A 22,227-nucleotide genomic window follows, 5' to 3' on the forward strand; every position below is an offset into this window, starting at 1 on the left:
GTAAGCTTTTTATTTCTATTTGAATTAGTATAATCAGAGGCTGATTAAATAATATGAGAGAATAGGAAAGAAGGAAACATGAAGGCTTTAGCAAAGAATTTTTTTACCTAGTAAGTCTTTATGGAGAATTAGAATTATAAATTTGCATAGTAGAAACTGAGTTTCAAGTAGGCAGATGATCAGCTTCATTTTTCTAATTTGTTAATGTCCTTTACCAGTGTCGGCTTACTGGTACAATACTTTTTCTAAATTTTTTATCATTCCTAAATTTCTGTTACTATTTTATTCCTAAAAAATAAACCATCAAGGTAGAGAATACAGGTATTCAGAGGTATCCTTTTGCTCTTTTTAATTTTTTTTCCAAGAGAAAAATATTGAAATATTTTTGTGTTATGACTTAAAAATAATATTGCAGGTTTTGGTTTGGTTTTTGATTTTTTTTTCCTTGGCTTCCCAAAATTTCCTGGGAATCTTTGAAATTAAGACTTTAAAGGTGTTATGGAATAGAATTTAAGGTAAACATGTTTCATTTAATCCAAAAGCAGATCAGTATGAGAAAGATGTCCCCAGAGGATTAGTTGAGAGATTTATCAGTTCCTAACTGATTAATGCTCTTTTATCTGACAGGGAATATTGAAATATATAAACCTATAACATAAATCTATGCCTACAGGCATATGGGCAAAGTCACATTCTATGGCTCTTAGTAGCTCTGTGGTTCCTATGAGGAATTTGATAAGTCTAAATGTGCCATTACTGTTACCCAAACTTTAATCTAATCCCTAAACATGAAGTGTAGGATAACTTTTAATACGACCTATCTTGGAATTCTCACCCATTTAGAAACTAAAAATCATATTGGGAAACAGTTTTGTAAACATGTGAGTGAGAGATGATGTATTTTTAACCTACAAATATCTGAAGGATGATTATCTGAAACATATGAAACATGAATATCTGAAAGAAATTGATAAAAATTGAATTCTCTAAGGTTAGGTAAAGTATTGATATTTCAACTCCTCAATTCTTCCCTGGACTGATCATGCAAAAATACTTTCATTTTGTATTATACTACAGAAACTGATAATACTGACAGAGCTGGTGGTCTTAAACTTTAAGCCATCTTATTTTTCTACATTCATTTGCGTAGGTCAGAACTGTGTTTGTTTGTTCTCTAAAGAAAAAAAATACATTAAAAAAGATCAGTGCCAGAAACTGAGCGCTCATACAACTGTTTGCTAGCAATTTAGTGCCAGTAAGTACCCAGTGGGACTGGTGACACATTTCCTTTCTGAGTACTGACAATAAAGAACGTGAATAGTACATTGCATAACCTGAAGATTTTCATTCCAAAAAATAGAGCAAGAGCTGAAATGATCTATAAACTGAAATCCAAACATCCAGAGCACATGAAATCAGCTGTTCTCAGAGGCCACTACAGTTTGAAAGAAATTGCAAGTCTTGCTGTCCTGCTCACTTTCTCAAAATGTGACAAGCAAAGACAGCTTTTTATGGAGCTCTACCATCACATTCTCAATTGGCTAAGCACTGTTACAGAAGTGAGCACAGGCAGACATATTCTGTGCATCTTTATATATAAATCTATCTCAACATATAGATTTATAATTTGATGTGATCAAATCCCATTAGGGGAAATAAATACTATAGAAAATTTTCAGATTCCACTCTTAACCATCCATAATACACATAGGAATCCATCTGTGAATGCTAAATTCATTTACACATGCAAGTTGCATAACTGGTTGAACAGTTACCAGACTTATGTGCTCAGGTGGGGGATTATTTTAACATCTACCTCAAATTGTGTGGATGCAGTGTAGGCGTTCTGCTGAGTTTATGACTAATATCCCTCAGGGGAGACCTATGAAAGAGGGAACATAATCTGTCAAGAATATACTTAATTTGATTGGTTTGAGCTTAAACATTTGAGCAGCCTTTGAACCTGAGCCGAGATGGTTCCAGGAACCTTCTTTAAGAAAAGCACCTCTGACTGCAGGTTCAGGATTGCAATCTCTTCCTTATTGAAGGAACATATAGTGCATAAAAGGATTTTATGCGGATCTGGAAAATTGCAGGTCTGCACTAAGACTGTATTTAGGTACTTAAATACCACATGCATTACTTTCAGACAGTACTGTGTTTAGGGAATGACCCTGACTCAGGAGGTTACATATGGCAGGGTTCGTTTAGTTTTCAGTTTCACTGTATTTTGTGTTTCTGCTCACCACTGTCTTATCTAATTGTTCCTCTTGCTTTACATATCCACTGACTGTGGCTTTTTCTAAGAGTGTAGACAGTCCATCTCTGTGGCAAGAAGTACTAGGTGGTTTATTGGGTTTTCAGGGTTTTTCTAAAGCTGCTTCTCCCCATATGTTCCTTCTTTCTGTTTTAAAGTTGTTTGTCCCCATATGCTGGACCTTGAGAGAGGAACGTACCTTTGGAAGTAACCAGCACCCTTCAAATTCTTATCTAAAGGAATCCTACAGGAAACCTTGGAGCTCCTACAAAAATTTGGACTGTCTGTTATTTATCAGATTTACAAGGACAGTATTCTTTGGCTATCAAGCCTTCCTGAAGAACTGTTCTTTTCCCTTCTTCTTGCTTTTAACAGTAGAGGTAAATATTGACTTAAGTTTGCTTTGTGCCATCTATCTGTAATAAAAAGGTTAACTATAAATGCTGACAAGATCTTAGCTCAGTATTAGTCCTGAAGTCCTGACATCATTGCTGGTTATGTCAAGTTACAGGCTCTCTAGCAACTGACAACAAACATTTAGACCCAGCCTTTACTGGGTGGGGAAACTGCAAGAGCATCTTTCTCATAGTAACAAGTGATCTGCCATCATTTCCCTGGTTTGTTAGTCAGAGACTTTAATGGATGTGCATCTCCCAACATCTTCTTAGTTACAAAGTTCCTAGTATTAATTTTCTCTCATGTGAAAAGACCTGTATATTTCTTATGTGACTGGTTCTTGTGACAAGCCAGAAACTGAAGCAACCTCGCTTGAGTAACAACACAAAGACATATTATAAAGCTATATTTTTAGTGTATTTCAATTGTGTAATTGCAATTACATGCACATAAAGCACTGCACAAAATCCAGTGTTTGGGAAAATTAAAAGCGATGGCCTGACAGATACAGCCCATTCTAATGTTTGAGGAGCAGCTGGCTTTAGAAACTGGGGTGTACAATAATACAGTTTGGGCTTCTCTGAAGGTAGACTTCATTATCCCTCTCTGAGGAAACCTGGTAAATGGTCAAAAAGGAAGTAAATAAAAAATGTCTAAAATAACATTACATAGAATCACAACAGTGTGTAACTTAACATTCTGTAGGTCAGAAAAATTATTGAGAATGATTGTGACAGAGAATATTGTCCAGCAAGAATAGGAGGCAAAACTTCCATTCCAATCTGGATTGATTCCCTGGCCCTTTCTTGCTTCCTTGTCCCTGCCTCCTTTTATTTACTCTTGGTTTTTTGTTGGTTTTAAATTTTGTGAATCAGGGTAAATCACATGATCATATCACAGCTGCCTATGTAAACACATTCCCACAACTAAGACCTGTAGCTAGTGCTAAATATTACTTAAAAAATATTTGGAGACTATTAGTTAAAAGAAATAAAAGCACCATATTCTATTATTACATTAATTCAAAGAGCTTCTGATAGTGCATTTTTGAGCCAAATCTGCTCTACACCTCAGAACAAGGCAAAAGCCTTTTCATAACATGATTACTTTGTACTACTTCCATCTTCCTGAAATATATTCTGTCCACAGCTAAAGAGTTCCTGATGAATCCAGCTAGTTTGAATCTAAGAGTGCTTGAGTTTATGATGTGGTTATCTGTACAAGGTTAAGGTTGAGTATCTTAAGCAGCATATCTTCAAACATACTTGTCTTCAGCTTTCTTAAGCATATAATTTAAAGTATTTTAAACAAAAAATATTACAACCACTGCACTCAGAGTTAATTTTTCTACATTTTCAGCTACAGCGATATCTTGTGCACACTATTTTGTGACAAATAATCAGACTATAAGTGAGTTGACAACAGAGCTGAATCTGCTCCAAAACTCCAGTTCTGAACATATCTGAACTTCAGCAAGTTCAAATAGAAGTGAGTGCAATGAAACTTAGCCCATTTTAAAATGTTTTTTTTCCTGACTCCATTGGTTCTATTCATTTTCTGTGATACAAATTAGTTCTCAACTGGGGCATTTGTATTTACTTCTCTGACAGATGATTTTAAATTGAAGCAGGGGCTGGGAGAAGCATACTACTAGCACAGAAAAGAGACCTGGTTGTTTAGTGACAGAGTTGGTGGTTCCTCTTTGCTGGCTGAAATGAAGAAAAGAGCACTGTTCATGCCGCTGCTCCTCCTTCCTTCAGCTGGTGCCATGAGACTTCCTCTCCTCTATACTTCTGCAATTGCTGACACCCTTCTGAGGGTACAGAGAGCCACAGTTTCTGTCCTTGAACAGAAGTGCTTTTTAGAACTTTGTCTGCAAAACACAGCAACCCAAAGAACTTGCATATTCTCTGACCTTCTTGTTATAATTACCTTTTTTTAGTTCCTTAACATATGCCAATCCCTTGATAATTTCAATGTTTTTCTAGGGGAAAGGACTTATTTGCTGTGTGAGGAAACTACAAGGAGCTTAGTAAACTCTATGTAACAGATTCTCCTAACAGAACCTCTCTAATCAAGCATGCACAAATCAATCTTTCAGCAATAAGATACAAGACACAGTATTTTCAGGCCTTGAGCTGATCTGGTAGGAAGAAACTGAGGGCTGACAGGTTGCAACCATTTGGCAAGCCAAATAACATCCAAGAAATACATATTCACTGGATGAAATTTCTCTGTTTCTAAATAGAAACGTCAGCCTTAGTCAGTATTTCTGCAGTTATAAAGGCAATGGCATGATCCTTTGGTAGTGCCAAGAGAAGTCCTGCTGAGCCTAATGCTGTTTGAGTGGGAGTCCCTCTGCTGCCACTCTTCCACTTCCAGTAGCATCCTCCTGTGCCCAACCCTGCAGTAGCACCATCCTCCTGCATCCATCCCTAAAGTAGCACCATTCTCCTCTGCCCATCGTTGCCAGTAGCAATCCCCAAGGTAGGAGCCATTGCCAGCATTGCAGCTGTGGAAAGGAAGCTCTTCAGCCCGGGGCTGGAGCAGGTGAAGGAGAACCTGCAGGGGCCAGCATTCAAAACAACTTTGTTAGACAACACGCACCTGCCAGCAGTGGCATGCCCTGTGCATCTCCTCCATGCATGATCCGACATGCCCACTGTCAGACCAGGATTAGGAGCTGAGATGTGGGCATGCATTCTCAAGCGATGATTCCCTCTGACCACCTCCCTCATGTGATGCAATCATTCCAGAGTCTCGCTGTTCCAGGCTCTTGACAGTTCAGAGGTCTGCAAAGGACTGAGTCAGACTTGTTTTGTATTGTGGCTGAAATGTATCTGGGAAAATGGTTAAAAGGAGACCTGTTTGTCTGCAAGAGCTGGAGGATTTTAGAGGTATGGAGGGCTTCTATCCATCTCCTTCTTAAATAGAATGTCTGTCTAATTGGGCTGTCTGTTTTCCATCAGAGGCTTGTTGCTTTTTACTTGTCTTATTACAAGACACTATTTTTTAAGTATTTGGTTCAGCAAGTGCACTTGGGAGCCTTCACCCATGTCCTTGAAGCCCCTGTGCTCAGCTTTCATAGCAGAGCAATGCCCTGTGCCAGGCACCATCTATGACACAATGCTCTGTTAACTATCAATGCATGAGGCAGATGCTCAAACAGGAATATTTCTCAATAGAAACTGCACTGTCCAAGCATGAGCAACATATGGAGATGGACCACTCAAACAGGACAGTTGGTGGTGTAAAACCTTTCCCTTTCCCCGTATTAGTTTCAGCCTTTGTTCTTTATCTTTATAGTTCAGTAGGCAGAAGGGCTTTGGTGATCATTTCTAGAATGAGAAGAAGAAAAAAATACTCTCACTCTTCCCAAATAATCTTTCATTGTCTTTAATCAAAATTTGCCTATGTGCAGAAGTGTAACAAGAGTTATTTCCCACTTAGAGCCAACCTTAGCATTAAGTAGAAGCCAGGTGTTGTAGAAACCATGTGCTGGCTCTGTACACAGGGTTGAAATTCACTTAGTGTTGTGCTGTGCACAGTCCTTCAGGGAGAAAGTCAGTACAAGGAATAAAGAATATTCCTATTATTGTAATTCTATACTGTTATTATAGTAACAGTATTGCTATTGTTATCCTATATATGTGTCTGATTCCACTGTCTTCCCTATTGGCCCAAGTACAGCAGAGGCAGCTTATTCAGCTAGAAAACAAGCTGGCTGCAGGACTAGCCATAGAGAAGATACCATGAGAAGAACTCTGGTATAAGACCAGAGCTCAATGGGAATAAGTTATGTGCATAAAACTGGCCCCAGAAGAACAATAAATCTTTCTAGTTTGGAGGACTTCATAGGGGACTTCATAGCTCATCTTTGTGAATGTGACTGTTTCAGCTGAGGGCTTTGCATGTCACAGGTGGCCCATGTTGGTTTCAGTGGTTTTCTACAGGTGCCTAAAAGAGGATTTTTGAGTTCTGATACATTGTCTCTCATATGTGAGACAATACTTAGTGTTACAGAAAGAAACTACTTTTTGTGCCGTGCATTCCAGTTCATGTGTAACCTCCTACAATCAGTTTTATCTACCTTACCAACACATAATTTGCATAATTTTAAGAAATAAAAATGTACTGGGAGCTGTGGCTGTGTAATATCTGCCTTTCTGTGGAGTTGAGTTTAAAAGTCTGCTCAGGTGTGCTGGAATCTCTTCTTCTACCCAGTCTGTTTAAAAGCAGGCATAAATGGTGTAAGGAGACTGACCAAAAAAGGCAGAGAACTGGATATGCAGCTCTGAAATTAGTTCAGGAGAATATCAGAATCATTCTTTCCATTGTTATTTGAACACGCTCATTACTGCACAGTACAGTGTATTCTTTGGAAAATGAGTGCATATGGGGGAACAGATTGGACAGTGTTATAGTCTAAAGTTATTTGCTATTCACTCTGCAAGGTACAAGTGAAAACATAATTCACTGCAGGGACTAACAGAAAGGTGCATAGTGCTTGTATGTGCATTGGCAAGCTGTCAAGGTGCTGCTGTGAGCTCTTCCCAACCCCTGCTCCCTGGTCCTGAAGTGGGTACTCAATTGTCCAAAAAGCCTATGCTGAACTGCAAAAGTCACATATGAAAAGACCACAAGATTATTTTTAGCAGTGCTAGATCCCATATTTTATATTATTCAAGGCATTTTTACTTTTTCCTTTCTCTCTCTGCACCACTGTTTGACAATATTCAATCCTTCTATCCACATAGGAACAAATTCAAGCTTTATGTCTAAGCCACAATCAATGTAAACTATATCAGATTTCTAACATGGAAAACTGCCAGAATCAGAGGAATTCTCCACACAGTCGGGACCATAAGGAAAAGTTCAGATTTGAATTGCATCTTTAAACTTGCAATCTCTGTTCAAAAACAAATGAGTTTGCATCAAGGTTAAATGGAGAAAAAAACACTTTAGTTTAGTCACCCCAGATAGAAAAGCCAACTTTTTTCTGGAAAATAAAAATGATAGCTGGAGTATGTGTTGCTGGAGTATCAGTGTGGCCTTGTTGCCTACCATATGGCCGCAAAGGCCTCCCATGGCAGCCAGCCCGCACAACACTTCCTGTAGGCTCCATCCCACCCTTTCTTCCAGTGTCCAGCTTATGGCAGTAGCAGCCTGATCACTGTGTCTTGCCAGTGAGGCAACACAGCAGCTTCTCCCAGTGTTCTTTACTAATGGCAGATATCAAAATCCCCTCTCTTCTTTACCTATGAACCCCAGCAATGTCCTTACCACACTGCTCTGATAACAGCTATCAGATTTCCACAACATTATCATGATAATAGATATTCAAAATGTAATCTTCCCACGTTTTCCAAGCAGTATGCCCTACAAGCAGTCCAGGTATAGAGCAGGGCAAAGGAATTTAATCTCTCTAAATGTCATACAAGGCATTTGTACACTCTGATAGCTGCAAAAAACTTCACTTCCCACTGTTGAGAATAGATATGTGTTAGTTAGGTATAATTGTGTAACTAGGTCTTTTCTCAACATTATAAGGAAATTTGGGAGGCGTGTCTTCAGTTGATACAGGCAGGATTAATGATCTTGTCCAAAGTGCTTGTAAAAAACTAATGTTGAGACAAGCCCAGAATTAAATGAGGCCTCCTTTATTAAGCAAGGCTGCTGTATTTGCACTAGGCAGTACAGCAGAAGAAAGACTTCTCCTACAACTCATTTATTTATCTGGCTTAGACATTACTTATTTGTCAAGTTTTAACAGCTCTGTGTTGATTATAAGTTCCTTTAGTCAGAATGGAAGTTGCATTGTCATTTGTTTATAATAAACACATTGAAGTAACATCCAACACAGTAAATGTCAACTGGCCACTTCTCTCTAGTAAAAGCAGCAGTTTCTTCAACCCAGCTATGGAAAATAATGTTTTTGGTAGGGCAGAGGCAGATCTGTGATCTGTTGTAGACCTAGTACAATAATTTCAGCAAGCCAGCCCAAGCTTGTCCATGTGTATGTGACAAAGAAGCAGTAATGCAAGATTGTAAGCTCCAGAATACTTTTAGACTTATCTTGGAAAAGGGGGAGTGAAGGGGTGGGGGAGCGTAGTTTCTGCAGGACAAATTTCTGCACTCAGATATGAGCTGCAGTAATCAAATCTCTCTTAGGAAAATTAAGGGCTTCAGGCTTCTTGGTATATTGCCAGGGCAACCTCTACTTGAACAAAATGCTGCTGCACCTCCTTCCCCTGTGAAAATTTCATCACAAAAGTTGATGATGCAAATTGCTTTATAGGATCACAGACTCACCTTTATTAATTCCGATTGCCATTTAATTGCAAAAGATTGGGGGTGAGAGTAGGGAGTACTGAAGCAAGGGTAGAATATGAAGTAGGCTCCCCAGCCTGGAATCTTTATTGTTAAAAGTACCCAGAGTCAGGGAGAGTTCATGGGTGCTAGCTGAATAAGCATGTGCAAATTTGTCTCTTTATTTGCATACACTTCCTTGTTCAAAGAAATCTTGCAAAAAAACACATGCAGGGAAAGCACTGAATTTTCTGTCTTGACTGAAGCAATGCCATCTGCAGAGTTCACCCATCTGCTTATTGATTTGATCTTATAAAATAAATGATCTAGCCCATTTAGTTTTTATTTCCTCCTCCTCCTCCTCCTCCCCTTTTTTGCCTCTCTTTGGCAAAAGAAATAACTAATATTCAAAGGAAATGAGTTGTGAAACCTCTAATAGGCTGCTAACCATTAATTTCTATAACCCGTGTTGGCAATGCAGTATTCCCGGGGGATGTTCAGCCTCACATGGTCCTCTTGAATGAATAAAAACATTTGGGATGTTCACCTCTGTTTGGATGCCCTTAAAGAGCACCACAGCCCTTTGTTTTGATGGGGTCAGTGTTCCCTTCCCCATATTCTCTCTCTGTCTCCCAACTGCTTAAGGGATTTTTGCAGATGCACAGGTATAGTCAGGAGTTGACTATCCTTATACTGTGTGCCTTCCCTCAACTCTGCTTATCTCTAGGCCTCCCTCAAATCTCATTGTTGGAACCATTGTGAGTCTGACCCGAGTTACCAGGACTTCCCTATGAGCTCCCAAAGGAGAGCAGCAACATGGGCAATTTGAGTCTGCTTCCATTCACTCACTGCTTCTTCAGTTTCCCTGGACTGTGTTCCAGTTGTGAGACAGAATGATGAACAGAGCACTGCTGAGGTGCTACACAACAGAAGGAAAACACCCAGCATCCAACTTGCTTTTCCACCTCAGTCATGGATTATCTGATAATTGACTGTGACCATGCATACACACATCCCTACAAAGTTACTGAGAGCCAAGAGCATGGTGTTCACCATGAAACCTGGTAGTTAGGACTTGCAGGGAACTTCTATGCTTAGAGCAATGACAACAGTCCTGCTGTTGACAAAAGCAGGAGACCAGGTGGACTTTTTCTGATGCTCTAACCCAATCACTTTTGTGCCAAGCTACCTCCCAAGAGTCATATCTGTGAGTCACCTGGATTTACTTGCTACTTTTACACTGAATTTTTGGCATATGGGAGGCACCACTGGAAGGCATTAACACTGAAATCCAAGTTCCTCCAAACTCTCTTAACACCTCTCCTGATGATGGTCTAGGAGGGTACAAAGCTTAAGTTAAAAGCCACTAACAGCTTTGCAAGCCCTTCACTTACAGGACAGCTGTGAAAGTTAGTGCTCAGCCTTTGCTGTCTTCTTTCCCAATACCACATGTGATGGAGAGGGATCTCAATGAACCATGTGACAGGCTAAGGGGCTGTGGAGATTGACTATGCCAGGAACTCTTGTCTTATTCCAAAGCCCCTTTAAACATAAGGCAGAGGCACATGCACAGAGACTGTATGGTCAATGACCCTTCTTTCATTCCAGGACACCAAGCACAAAAGTGACTCATGTCCATAGAAAACAAAAATCTTAAAAATCCATACCCCTTTAACTGCATGTAGCCAACTTTTTCACTTACTTACTCAATCTTTTCTTTCCCTAGACAAGACCCAATCTAACCTCACAAGCTGTTGCTACAGGGTTTGGAACTGGAGAACAGATGAAAAAAATACGATCCTTTTCAATGTTTTTTTGGTGTATAGCTGTCTTCATTTGTTATGCATGAGGCTTTTTATTCACCCAAGAGGGGAAAAAAAGCCATCAACCTTCTCTTTGCTTTCCTTCTGCCAAAATTAATGTGAAGACTTTTTTTCTATAAAGGGAAGAGTTAGATGGGAACAGCTCTTCTGGCATGTTGACTAACAAAATGTGAGTGCTACACACCAGGCATGGAAGGGAGCCCAGTTTGAATCTGGGAGCTGCTCAGTCACATACAAGGCCCTTCATTGCACAACCTGGCACATAAGACACACAGCTGTGCAACCCAGGTGAGAGATGGTGAAGGCTAACTGCTCCTTGAATCCCCCCCTTAATCCAGCACTGCCACATTCAGGCAGTAACACTAAGGAAGGCATGCACTACATGACACCAGATTGATAAAAGTTAAATTAAACTGGTTTGGGAAACAAGTCTCAGGACAGCAGGCAAACATTCATCCATATTACTATACACAAATAAAATTTAATTCCTTCTTAATGACCCAAAAATAAGACTTGACAGTGATGTTTTATCTAACAAAATAACAGATTGTTGCATATTCACTGACTCTGTTACCATGGTGCTCAGCTATCCTTGAGCATATTATCTAGAAGAGTAATGTCCTCTGGGTATCATGGTGGTAAAAGCCACTCCAGGACTGACATTGTACAAGTCGGTCTTCTTTTGCAGAGCTGTATTCTGAAATTCTTAGATCACTGACATGAATGTCAGCATGAAGGACTGCTATAAAGCTTCTGGCACTACCAATTAGGTCATGGTGGAACAGAAAGAGAAGGCCAGGGTATTTATTTTAAAAATATTTTGAAGAAAAAATATTTAATCATCCAGTGACTGCTATGGATGGCTGAGGAACAAGGCAGTCAAGGAAACAGATGCAGAAAAACTGTTGAAATACCTAGGCTTCTTCCCGATGAAGGCATTTCTTTAGAGCACTGCAGGTACCTCAGTGAAAAACAGGTGATCCAGATTCATATTTTTCCTTGAACATATTACAGCCATTCCACACAGGTATTGTACTCATCACCAGTTATTCATTAAGCAGCATAACTAACATCTGTCATGTGATGTTTCTTCACTCATTATCTGTCCAGGGGTAAAGAAGTCTGTTGCAGTGGTATGCAGGTTGTTTTGGAAAAGGTTTTTATTATTTTTATTATGATTTACTATGTGTTACTATACATTCAGAGCATAAAATGTGCTTTTGTAAATACTTAAGCCAAAAGGTATGAACAATCCCATGGAGAATTTTTGAACTTTTCACAAATGCCTCATATAAATTCTGCATCATCTGCAGACCACCCTTACCCTTTCTGTGTGCATTGGACTGCATCAAAGAAGCAAAACTGCTCATGATAGTCATGACAGGGCACCCCTCAACTTAGTTAAACCATCTGTGGCTGGATGCATAACACTTCAAGGCAGCACTGGAGGTGTGTAAATTTCAACAGTTAAAGAATAAATGAAAGATGCAGAGTTGACAGGCATTGAGAGCAGTCATCAACAAGCCAAAAATAGGCTTCTAAGTGAAAAACGGCAGAGGCTTGAAGAGAGACCCATAGTTCATACCCAGTATAACATGCAGTCTTTGCCACTACATGACAGGTTTCATTTGCCCAAATAATGTCTCTTACTTGCTCTATCCCAAACATTTTCTGACATTTATCCATTAATTCCAGGCTGTCTTAGGAAACATCTGTACAGCAAATGTGTCTTAGACATACAGCTTGGATGAAAGAGATTTTCTTTTGGACTGGACAGCCTGAAATAATGTCCTATGCAAATAATGCAAATGATTGATACTTGTAGTATTACTCACCACAGTGCTTTCTGCTGTTTCTCCCTTGATTTTTAAATGAGGTTTAAAAGCCTGTGAGTGAATAACCTCAGCCTTTTTATTAACTTAGCTAGCATGAAAAGCTGTGGGGCCTATGTGGCAGGTGCTGTGGGCTGACAATAGGGGTACTGTTTAATCCAAGGGAAACAAAGAGGAGAAAAGGGCCATGAATAAAAGGATATAATATATTTTCTGAGGTCAGGAGAAGCATTTTAGATCAGGAGGTGCAAAGAGAAGCCAGCTACACAAAACATTCCTTCTTGCCACACTACTTGGCCAGCAATGTGAAAGTATACCTTGTAATTTGTTCTGCAAAAGACAATGGAATCAAAGTGAAATATCTAAGTGCCTGAAGTTTGTTGATACTCAGCAGATCACCTCTACTTGCAGGAGTAGCTGGTTATGGTTCCTTGGGGAATAAACTATTCTTCTGGATGTTGCTCCTTACCAGGTTCACATCTTTAAAACCCAGAGAAACACAAGGAGACAGTCTAACACGTGCAACAGCATTTCAACACAGGGAAAAATGGTATGTGACTTACAGGCTTGTTTGTTTTTAAATACGGACTGACTCAGTTACTGAGAGTACTACTTATGCAATCAGTGATTGGCAGTTTAGACTGGAAAGTAGAATTGTTGAATCAAAATCACAAACTTTCTGTAAAATGCCTGAACGTGTTTTTGCTCTTATCTGTGCTCTGTAACTTCAGTGGGTTCAGGGTCATTTGTGTCATTCCTTGTGCCTGTAAGATACTGTTTCAATGAATAAATGGGTGTTTAGAGACTTAAAGACATATGGAGAAGAATACAGTTTCAAAATTTAATCAAATACCTTCCAGTTATGAAGCACAGATGTTCAGGGTCAGGAACACATAAGTGCAGCATTGCTGTAATGTGTCAGGCTACTGCTGCTCCTGTCAGAATAACCTAACCACTTGCAGGTGACTCAGAAGGTGCAAGAGCACCAAAAGGAAAATTGTATCATAATCTGCCTACTGAAAGTTCTTCAATTCTTTCAGTCACTTGCCAGAAGTACTTACATACTATTTTAAACTTTACATTTAAATCAGCAAGTGAGACAATGACAGATACTCACATTATTAATTTGTGCCAATGGCTTTTCAAGTTTTGCAAAGGTCTTGGGCCAAGTGATAACATCTGGGAATAATTTTAATGAGGTAAATGTGCATCATTAAATTCTTATTTTCCTTTTAATTAAAAGGACATTACAGCCTTTCAACTTCATGAAGCATCCCCCATTTTTCCCTTAATAAAAAATTAGCATAGTTTATTACACTTTAAAAAATGTTTATTATGATGCTTTTTTCATGCTATTTCCTCCAGTATATATAAATTATTTTTTAAACTACTGCAGTTTGAAAATCCTTTTTCCTTTTTAATGCTTCCTTCAAATAACTAGAAAATCCCATGCAAAGATTGATCACTTAATGTGCTTGTGGATTTTGCGGTTTCTCCAGTCCTGCTTTTAGGCTGCTAGGAACCTCTTGCAGATGTATACACTAGTCGGAAGGACTACTTAAGGACCATGTGATTTCCTGGGGGCAATATCACAGGAACATCCATTGGGCCTGATTCAGTTTTATATACGTATCTCCGTATATCTTCTAACCAATGCATGGTCCTCTGCCGTATATGTGCACTCCTTTTTATTTTCTCATACTCTCTTGCATATTTTCTACCTCTCTTCTTTGCCTTTCCTATTCTCCTCCATTCCCCCTCTTCCCATTTCAACTACGTCTGCACAGCCTTATCTCAGCCTTTTAGTCTGTGTACTCCAACTGAGTAACATACACCCCAAATCTCTTAGTGTTGATGCAACTGATATGAACTACTCCACTTTTTGAGTGTTTACTTCCTGTTGCGGGGGCTGAAGGAGAAAGAAAACAAGTTACCCTTACAAAAATAATGTTTGTAAGATGAACCCTGTCCACACCAGAAGCACTTTGCCAGTGTGCATAACACATCATCACTGTATGTCTCCCTGACCCATTTAACCCCATTTCCAGCTCCATTCGAACACGGAGGGGCAAGGGCTTGTGCGCGGTTGTAAGCGGCTTCTGGGGAAGGCTTCACAAACAGGGTTAAGCTTCAAGGGAGCTTCAGCCTGGAAGATGTTTTGAGCATCTGATGGAAAACCACTATCCAGTGTTTTCCCCTCCCTCCCAAATACACAGACAGGGACATAGCGTTATTTATTGAGGGTACCAAAAGCAGGAAAGAAATGGACATCTATAATGCCCACGTGTGAGGCATTACAGATGTCTCAGGGAAGGGGTGCAATCTGCGGACGGACGTATTTCCTCCTCAAAGCTCCTGCTCAGCTTCTCTCCACGCTTCCATGCATCCAGGAAAGCCACAGACCTCGTTTCACAGCCTCCCGGCGTCGAAAACGAGGAATTCCGCTGAACCTCACGGCACGAGAGAACAAGTAAAATAAAACTGAGCAACGTTACCCCTTCTTATCCTGACTCTGGGGAAAAAAACAGAGAGGAACGCACGGACGGCTGCGGGCGCAGGGACCGACCGCACTCAGGGGGAAGAGGCCAGGGCCGGGCTGCCTCTCGGCCGCACACCGGCTCCCGGCAGGCAGGGCGGGAAGAACGGAGGTGGCGGCTCCGCTCCCCTTCCCCCAGGCGGCCCCTCGGGGGCTGGCGGTGGCCGGAGCCCTCCGCCGCCCTCCCGGGCCGCGGAGACCGCCCGCCGCTGGCCGGGCCGCGGGTCCCGGCGCGCCCCGGCGGCAGCGCCGCATGCGCGGGCGGGGGCTGGGAGGGAGGGGGGGTAAGAGAGGAAGCGGGAGAGCACCAGATTCAAATCGCTGCTCTGGAGGGAGGGCAGAGCACAAGGGGAAGGAGACAGCCCGGGGGGAGTGGAGCGGAGCGGAGGAGGGAGGAGGAGAGAGTGGGAGGGGAGTGTGGAAGAGGAGTGTGGAAGACTGTAAGGGAACGCGGCAGAAGCTGGGCAAGGAGGTACGGTGGACGGCCAGGGTAGGCAGAGGTGTCAGGGGAAGGACAGGGCGGCTTTGGGCACCCACGGCCGCCGCGCGGGGCACCCGCTCCGGCTCGCCCACCCGCCGCGCTCCGCCCGCCCTCCTTAACTGCTGCCAGCACCATGGTGGACAGGGGCCCCTTGCTGACCTCGGCCATCATCTTCTACCTGTCCATTGGGGCGGCGATCTTCGAGGTGCTGGAGGAGCCCCACTGGCGCTCGGCTACCGACAACTATAAGCGGCAGAAGACGGAGCTGCTCAAGCAGTTCCCTTGCCTGGGCCAAGAGGGTCTGGACAGGATCCTGCAGGTACGGCGAGCGCCGCCGGGGTGGGGACCGGGGCTGGAGCCGGGGGGTGCCGGCGGCGGCAGCAGGTGCTGCCGGGCGCCCTGGAGCGGAAAACCCCGCACCCGTGGGCGGCTGGGCGGGCTGAGGAACCAGCCGGGACACGGCACAGCCCGACCGTGTCTGTGCCTTCACAAAGCACGGTGCTCGAGCGGGAGCGTTGGGAAACCTCTTAATCTTTCCTAACTGGTTAACGACGGAGCCTTTAAATAGGGCCGCATTGCCTTCTCTTTCCCTCTGAGTCCTAAAGAAGCTGGGGGCTGATTTTCAGCTGGGCGGCCCAGAGGTGCCTCCCGGAGTGTGCTCCCGCCCGCTGTTCAACCCAGCGCCCGTGAATGCGGCTCTTGTTTTAGCACCCAGGGTGGCTTCTTCTGCCGCAATGGATGTTGTGTTAAGAGGAAGGGAAAGTGAAGCCAAGTGTCTCCATCCTCTCGATCCTCTGATTTTCTTCTCTTTCTCTTTTTTTTTTATTTCTTTCCTTACTAAATGCTGGAGAGATGCCTGGGGGTCCCGCAGGTCAGTCGGGGTAACTGGGGGAAATGGTGCACGGCTCTCACGGAGGGATGCTCGCAACTCTTGCGCTGTTATACTCTAGGAGACGGACTTTTTTCCAAGACATAAGGAGCTGATAATCGTCCTATCTCGCTTATCTGGCAGATTGCTCTTCAAAGCTAAGTCTTAATTCGTGTATTAAATCCGAGAGCAATATAAACTTAGTGCCTTCTTGTGGATGTGGAATCCGCTAAAATGTTGTGGTAAGCAGTAGTGAACTATGAAACACAGACTGCCCAGATATATGGGGCTCCTGTGGTGAGAGTGAGCCATTTGGGACTTTTATTTTAGAAATGTTTATACCGAGTATATTTTCTGTTCATTATGTTTGGGTTTTTAAAAAAAATATATTTTCAAATTCACTAGAAGTCTGTTAAAATGCTTAAATACAGAAGAATGTGGCAAAGTGGCTCATTATTTTTCTTGGTGTAATAGATACTGTGCAATCGTGTAAGAGTATAGATTCTTTATCCTAAAAGTTTGTGGTTAAAGTTCCCTTTCTTCGGTTGGTGGCTTCCTATTGTCTGCTTCAGTTAGCAAAGCTTTCCGGTGGCAGTGTCCTTACTGTTCCCATCTTAGTGCCTTGTTAAGTGCCTGTGGTATTTAGTGGAACAGGTGGATAGAGGCATGAAACTATAAAGAGATGTTGGAAAATGAAAGACATGCTATGTGTTTGGCATATGTTTTTGCTGTTCTGGAGTTTTAATGACTCTAGATAATATCCCAAACCTGTTTTAATGACCTTAAGGGAAAAAAGCATTGTTTGGATTGGGATGTGCCTGGCACACTTAACTTGCTGCAGACAATATGTAGAATCTACATTCTTCCTTATTTTATTATGAAAATTATGTTGGTAGGGAATAATTACGGGGTTCTATGTTTATTGTTTTTTTCCTGTGATGCATATGAATCGTGAAGTGGTAGAAAGTTGGGGTTTTTTTTGGCTTTGGGTTTTTATTTTTTCTTAAAATACAAGATGATAATGAAAAAATGTGGAGGGCCTTTCCTCTTCAATGCATTAGCCCCTGCTGATAGTTTCCCTCGTCACTTCTTCCAATCCTGTCCTACTTTTTATGCCTAGTCTTGCTAGACTGATGATCCCACATAGATATTCTGTTGTCATCCTCAGCTCAGGTTAGCTCAAATGTAAATGCCTTTGTTTCATTCTTATTGGTAACTGCAAACCTTACTGCCTGCTGTCTTTAGGCTTGTAGTTTTGTGCCTGTTTGTATTCAACTTCTATGTAAGAAGTGATGGGAAAGAGGGGAGTGTGTCATATCTGACAGAGGACAATGACAGGGTGAAATCTAACTTAGCTGAGGCTAACTGATGGTGGGGGGAATTATGTAAGGACATCAGGATTCTGTCCTGAGTAAGCTGTAAAGTATGTCAGAAATAGTCTTTGTAGTTGTCCTTTCTCAGCCACTGCTTCTGTTGGGTTCTGCTGAATCTTTTAAGCATTGCTAGCATCTCTTTCACAAATCCTGATCATCCTTTTCTCCTGTTAAACCTCTATTCTCAACCAGAAGTCGTTGATTTGAAAAATGGGCTTTTAACACCTCTGCACCCATCCTCATCCCAACTTCTATCTTGTTCCTCTGAGCCTCTTCCTCTGGGGAAGAGGGACTCTCTAAACTTGTTCTTGGGATTTTGCGTGGTTTAACTAATTTTTCTGCTGTTGTCTCTTTTTTCAATAGGTGATTTCATCTTGAAGCCTTTTCTTCCACTCTGTTTTTGGTCCCCACTGATACTCATGACTTTACAGAGCCATGTTGAGCTTTGGTGTTACTTCTCTGATATTCTATTTAAGACCTCAATTTAAAACATACTGGATAAAGTTCTTCAGCAAATATCACCAACTGTAGAATTTTAAATGGGTGTTGGTAAAATGAAGGGATGCCAAGAAATGTTCAAGTTGAACTAACAATACCGATTTTATTTCCAGAAGCAGCCTGAAAGGTGGCAAGGACTGACTTATTCAGAGACCTGTCTCTCTGCTGCCCTTGTTCCCCACCCAGGTTAACTCATGTGTTAATGAGCCTATTGCTAGCTGAAAGTGCAATGGAAACTGTGGCATGACTACAAAGCCAGATCTGTAGCATTTATCTTGAGCACTTAAAAAGACAAGTAGGTTATCAGCACAGATTCTCAGCTCACAGATCAGCATCTCTGTACCAACAGTTTGATTATTAAGTGGGCTGTATTTGGTCAAATACTGTCTAAGGTTTATATTCTGTAATTAAAATTTCACAATGTATTACAGTAGAAATACACCACAATAAATGTTTCTTGAAATGTGTTTAACACACTTGCAGAAATTTACAAGCTGAGTATTGTATATGATATGCTAAAAATAAAGCCTTTTCCCTCCATCCTGAGAAATGCCTAAAAATAAACTTGCTTAAAAGCAACTTTTAGGAGTCTCTTGTGTGAAGAATCCATTTGCTTTTGATTTTGAGAATACCATACTATTTATCATAACTGTAAGAGGTAAAGTACTTAAACACTTCTCAGAGTAACATTATATAGACCCTGATTTTAAAGGTGACTCACCCTGGGCAGTGTATAGGCTGATTTCTGCTGGTCCATGTTCTTCTGGGTAGAGCCGATTGCTTAGATTTAAATGTAGCTGAGGTGCCACATTATTCACATTATTTAAACCTCCAAAGGCCCTCAGCCACAACTGCGTATTGACACGAGGAGCTGTGTAATCTCCTATCTCTTTGTACAATTATTTTGGAAGAGAAATGTCTCATAATTCTTTGGAATGTGTGCAGAAATTAACATTGTTGGTATTAATATCACTGTATCATATTTTTCATCATTGTAGGATCTTAATGTAGTGTAACAGCTTTGTCTGTTCATACAGTTCTATGGCGTGTCATTGCCACTTGTTTCAGTGTCCCCAAGTCCTGGGACCCCTTAGGAAGGGCAGCAAAGCAGGCATCCAGTGATGACACCTTTATCTACCCTGCTGTTGGAGGGAGTTTGGAAAACTGAATCAAATGTAAGGTCATTCAGTCACTTCCCTCTTCTCCAGTTCCTTACTTTTACTCTTTATTGCTCCATCCTGGCTGTGAAACATCAGCTTTAATGATAAAGGAGCTATTCATGCAAGGAGGTGCCCTCTTGACCCTTATATCTATTCACATGAGCAAGGGTTTGCCTACCCTGGGCCATGCCTTATTTACCAGGAAATCTTCTACTTGTCCACCAGAGTAATTGAAAAAATATATGCTTTTTATTGATAAACATCAAGGCTGGTGAAAAGAAATGGAATCATTTGCAGATGAGTGAAAATGGTTCTTTCAAAACAGCAATAAAATGAAAAGAGAAACTGCTGCCTGTGTTTAGGGCAAGCAGACAAACATACTGAGTATGATAACAAATAGCTGGCGTCTTTATTTGAAAAGCGTACAAGACTCTAAACAGACTTGAGATATAACTTTAGAAACCTAAAGCACAGTGCTGTGAACAATTTTTAAGGATGGCTGCTGGATTATACATGGCACATGGTTTATGCTAAAGAAAATAACAGTTAAATGAATTAATAGTAGTTTCTCCTCTGGTTTTTAAAGTGTCTTCGCTTTTCACAAGTACCTGCAGGTATATTTCCAGGATTTTGGTTTGTATTTGAAGATGGTCAAGCTTGCTTGTATATTCTTGGAATTTATCTTACATTGAGCTTGGAATTTATCTTAAATTGAGAAAAGTTAAGCTTGTTCTCTGATTCTGAACATTGCCACATTGCTTTAATTTCAAACTGCTACCTCGAAGTTTAAATCTATGTGCAATACTTTTGAGAGAGTCTGCAAACTAGAGAAAGTTTTCTTAAAAACTTGAACTAGGTTTTCAATGCTTTGTTCAATGTATAACAGAGATTATGGCTTTTACTTAGGGTTTGTAGAGTGATTTGTTTTTCAGTGTAAAGTTAATAGGGTCATCTTTTTCATAATATTTTCCCTTTTTTGTGCTCTTCAGGAGATGCATAAATGAGATTCTAGACTTACTTGGGTTTGTTTGTTTGCTCTTTAGCATCCTGAACCCTTCCATTGAAGATATTGAAGGTGGGGTGGATAAGTAGGGGACTGAATTAATTATCTGGAATGGCAGTTGACTTTCTCTTTCAAGGTGAAGCATTTTTCATAGGCTGAACAAAGTAAAGCTGAGCATCTTTCAGACAAGGACAAGTGACTGCCAATGAAGTGAAGTTCTAATATCTTTCATATAAAAACTTGACAGTGTAAATTAAGGCTTATGCTTGTGAAATAGGTATTCCTATATTTTTGAAATCTGTATCTTTAGTTATGCATTGTCTGAATTTAGCAGTGATGAACTGAGATGAAAATGTAGGACCACTGTTCATGGCTGACTAAGATGCCTCAGAGTGTGATTTATCGGTGCTGCCACGGCAGCATTAGAAACAAATTGAGGACAGGCAGCACAGAATCATTAGGGTTGGGAAGATGTCTTCTCTGAGATCATAGAGTCCAACCTTTGACCAAACACCTACTTGTCAAGTGGACCTTGGCACTGATTGCTATGTCTAGTTGTTTCTTGAATGCCTCCAGTGATGGTAACGCCACCGCCTTCCTGGGTAGTCCATTCCAATGCTGAACAGCCCTTTCTGCGAAGAAATTCTTCCTGCTGTGTTACCCCACAGCTTTTCTCTGTATGTTTCTACATAGGAAACCTAATGTAAGCAGGCATGCTTTTCTGTTGTGTTTTTTTTTTTTTTTCTTTTTCCCTGTTTAACCATTAAATTGTTTGAACTTTCTTGGAACATAGTTAAACAAAGCTGATAGTGCATACACTGCAACTCTGCTGATGGAGCAATAGCAATCGATCAAAAGGCATAATTTTTCTGCTATGAGCTTTTCCTTTTTCCTGTTATGAACTTAATCTTTGAGTGTTCCTAGTATGCTGTCCTCCTGTTACCTTAGAGCTGAATGTTTGTGTTACCTCACATGCTACCTTCTGCTACTATAGGTGTGTTTTTGACAAGCTCTGCTCTAGAGACTATAGCATGCAAGTCGTTTTGCAAGTTATCAACAGTTTGTTCTATGCTTTGGTACATACTGTATATATGGTTTCTGCAAGATACCTTCTGTAGCCAGTGAAAATACAGCGTAAGGATGAGTTTGTATGGATTTCCTTTTTAAAAACAAATAGTTGTTTTTGCTATGTATTAATAATTAAACATAATGAATTGTTTTGCTTTTTTCTGGATGCTGTTGACTTTCAGAACAGTTGTTTTCCTTGCTGGTAGTGCAATTAGATGTCAACATAATAATACACAACCCAGAAACAAGCCGGAGTACAAGTGAGAGTAAATAATCTGATCAGCTGGAGAGCAAAGGAGAATGCTTTTGCACTTTGGTGCTGTAAATCTGCTGATCACAGTGCCTGTGATTTGCAGAGGTTTTATGTTGTCCTGGCACTTGTTTGATTCTATGGATCGAATACATTGGAACATGTAGTTAAATTCTTTCTGGAGTAGGCTGGAATAGTAGTATGCTTTTGGGCTTTGTTTAGTCCAAATTGAGCTCATCACGAACTGAGTCTGCTCTATAGTATGTAACAGAATGCAGTAAAAGGACAAGTGGAAGAATTGCACTCTTCAGTTAAATTAAAATCCTGAACCACCACCTGTGGTGCTACAGACATCCTCAGGAGAGCCACACTT

At 40.9% G+C, this 22,227-nt stretch overlaps 1 protein-coding gene across 1 annotated transcript in view; it reads left to right on the plus strand.

Annotated features, from left to right (window-relative positions):
- Positions 1-15,487: 15,487 nt before the first annotated feature.
- Positions 15,488-22,227, plus strand: part of KCNK5 (potassium two pore domain channel subfamily K member 5) — a 35,001-nt gene continuing 28,261 nt past the window's right edge. Inside the window, exon 1 of the mRNA XM_021550436.2 lies at positions 15,488-15,953. Within this exon, the coding sequence (XP_021406111.1) occupies positions 15,768-15,953 (186 nt within the window). The 5' untranslated portion in view covers positions 15,488-15,767. The remainder of the gene's footprint in view (positions 15,954-22,227) is intronic.

This window comes from Lonchura striata, chromosome 3 (genome assembly GCF_046129695.1).
Source record: "Lonchura striata isolate bLonStr1 chromosome 3, bLonStr1.mat, whole genome shotgun sequence".
Taxonomy (NCBI): Eukaryota; Metazoa; Chordata; class Aves; order Passeriformes; family Estrildidae; genus Lonchura; species Lonchura striata.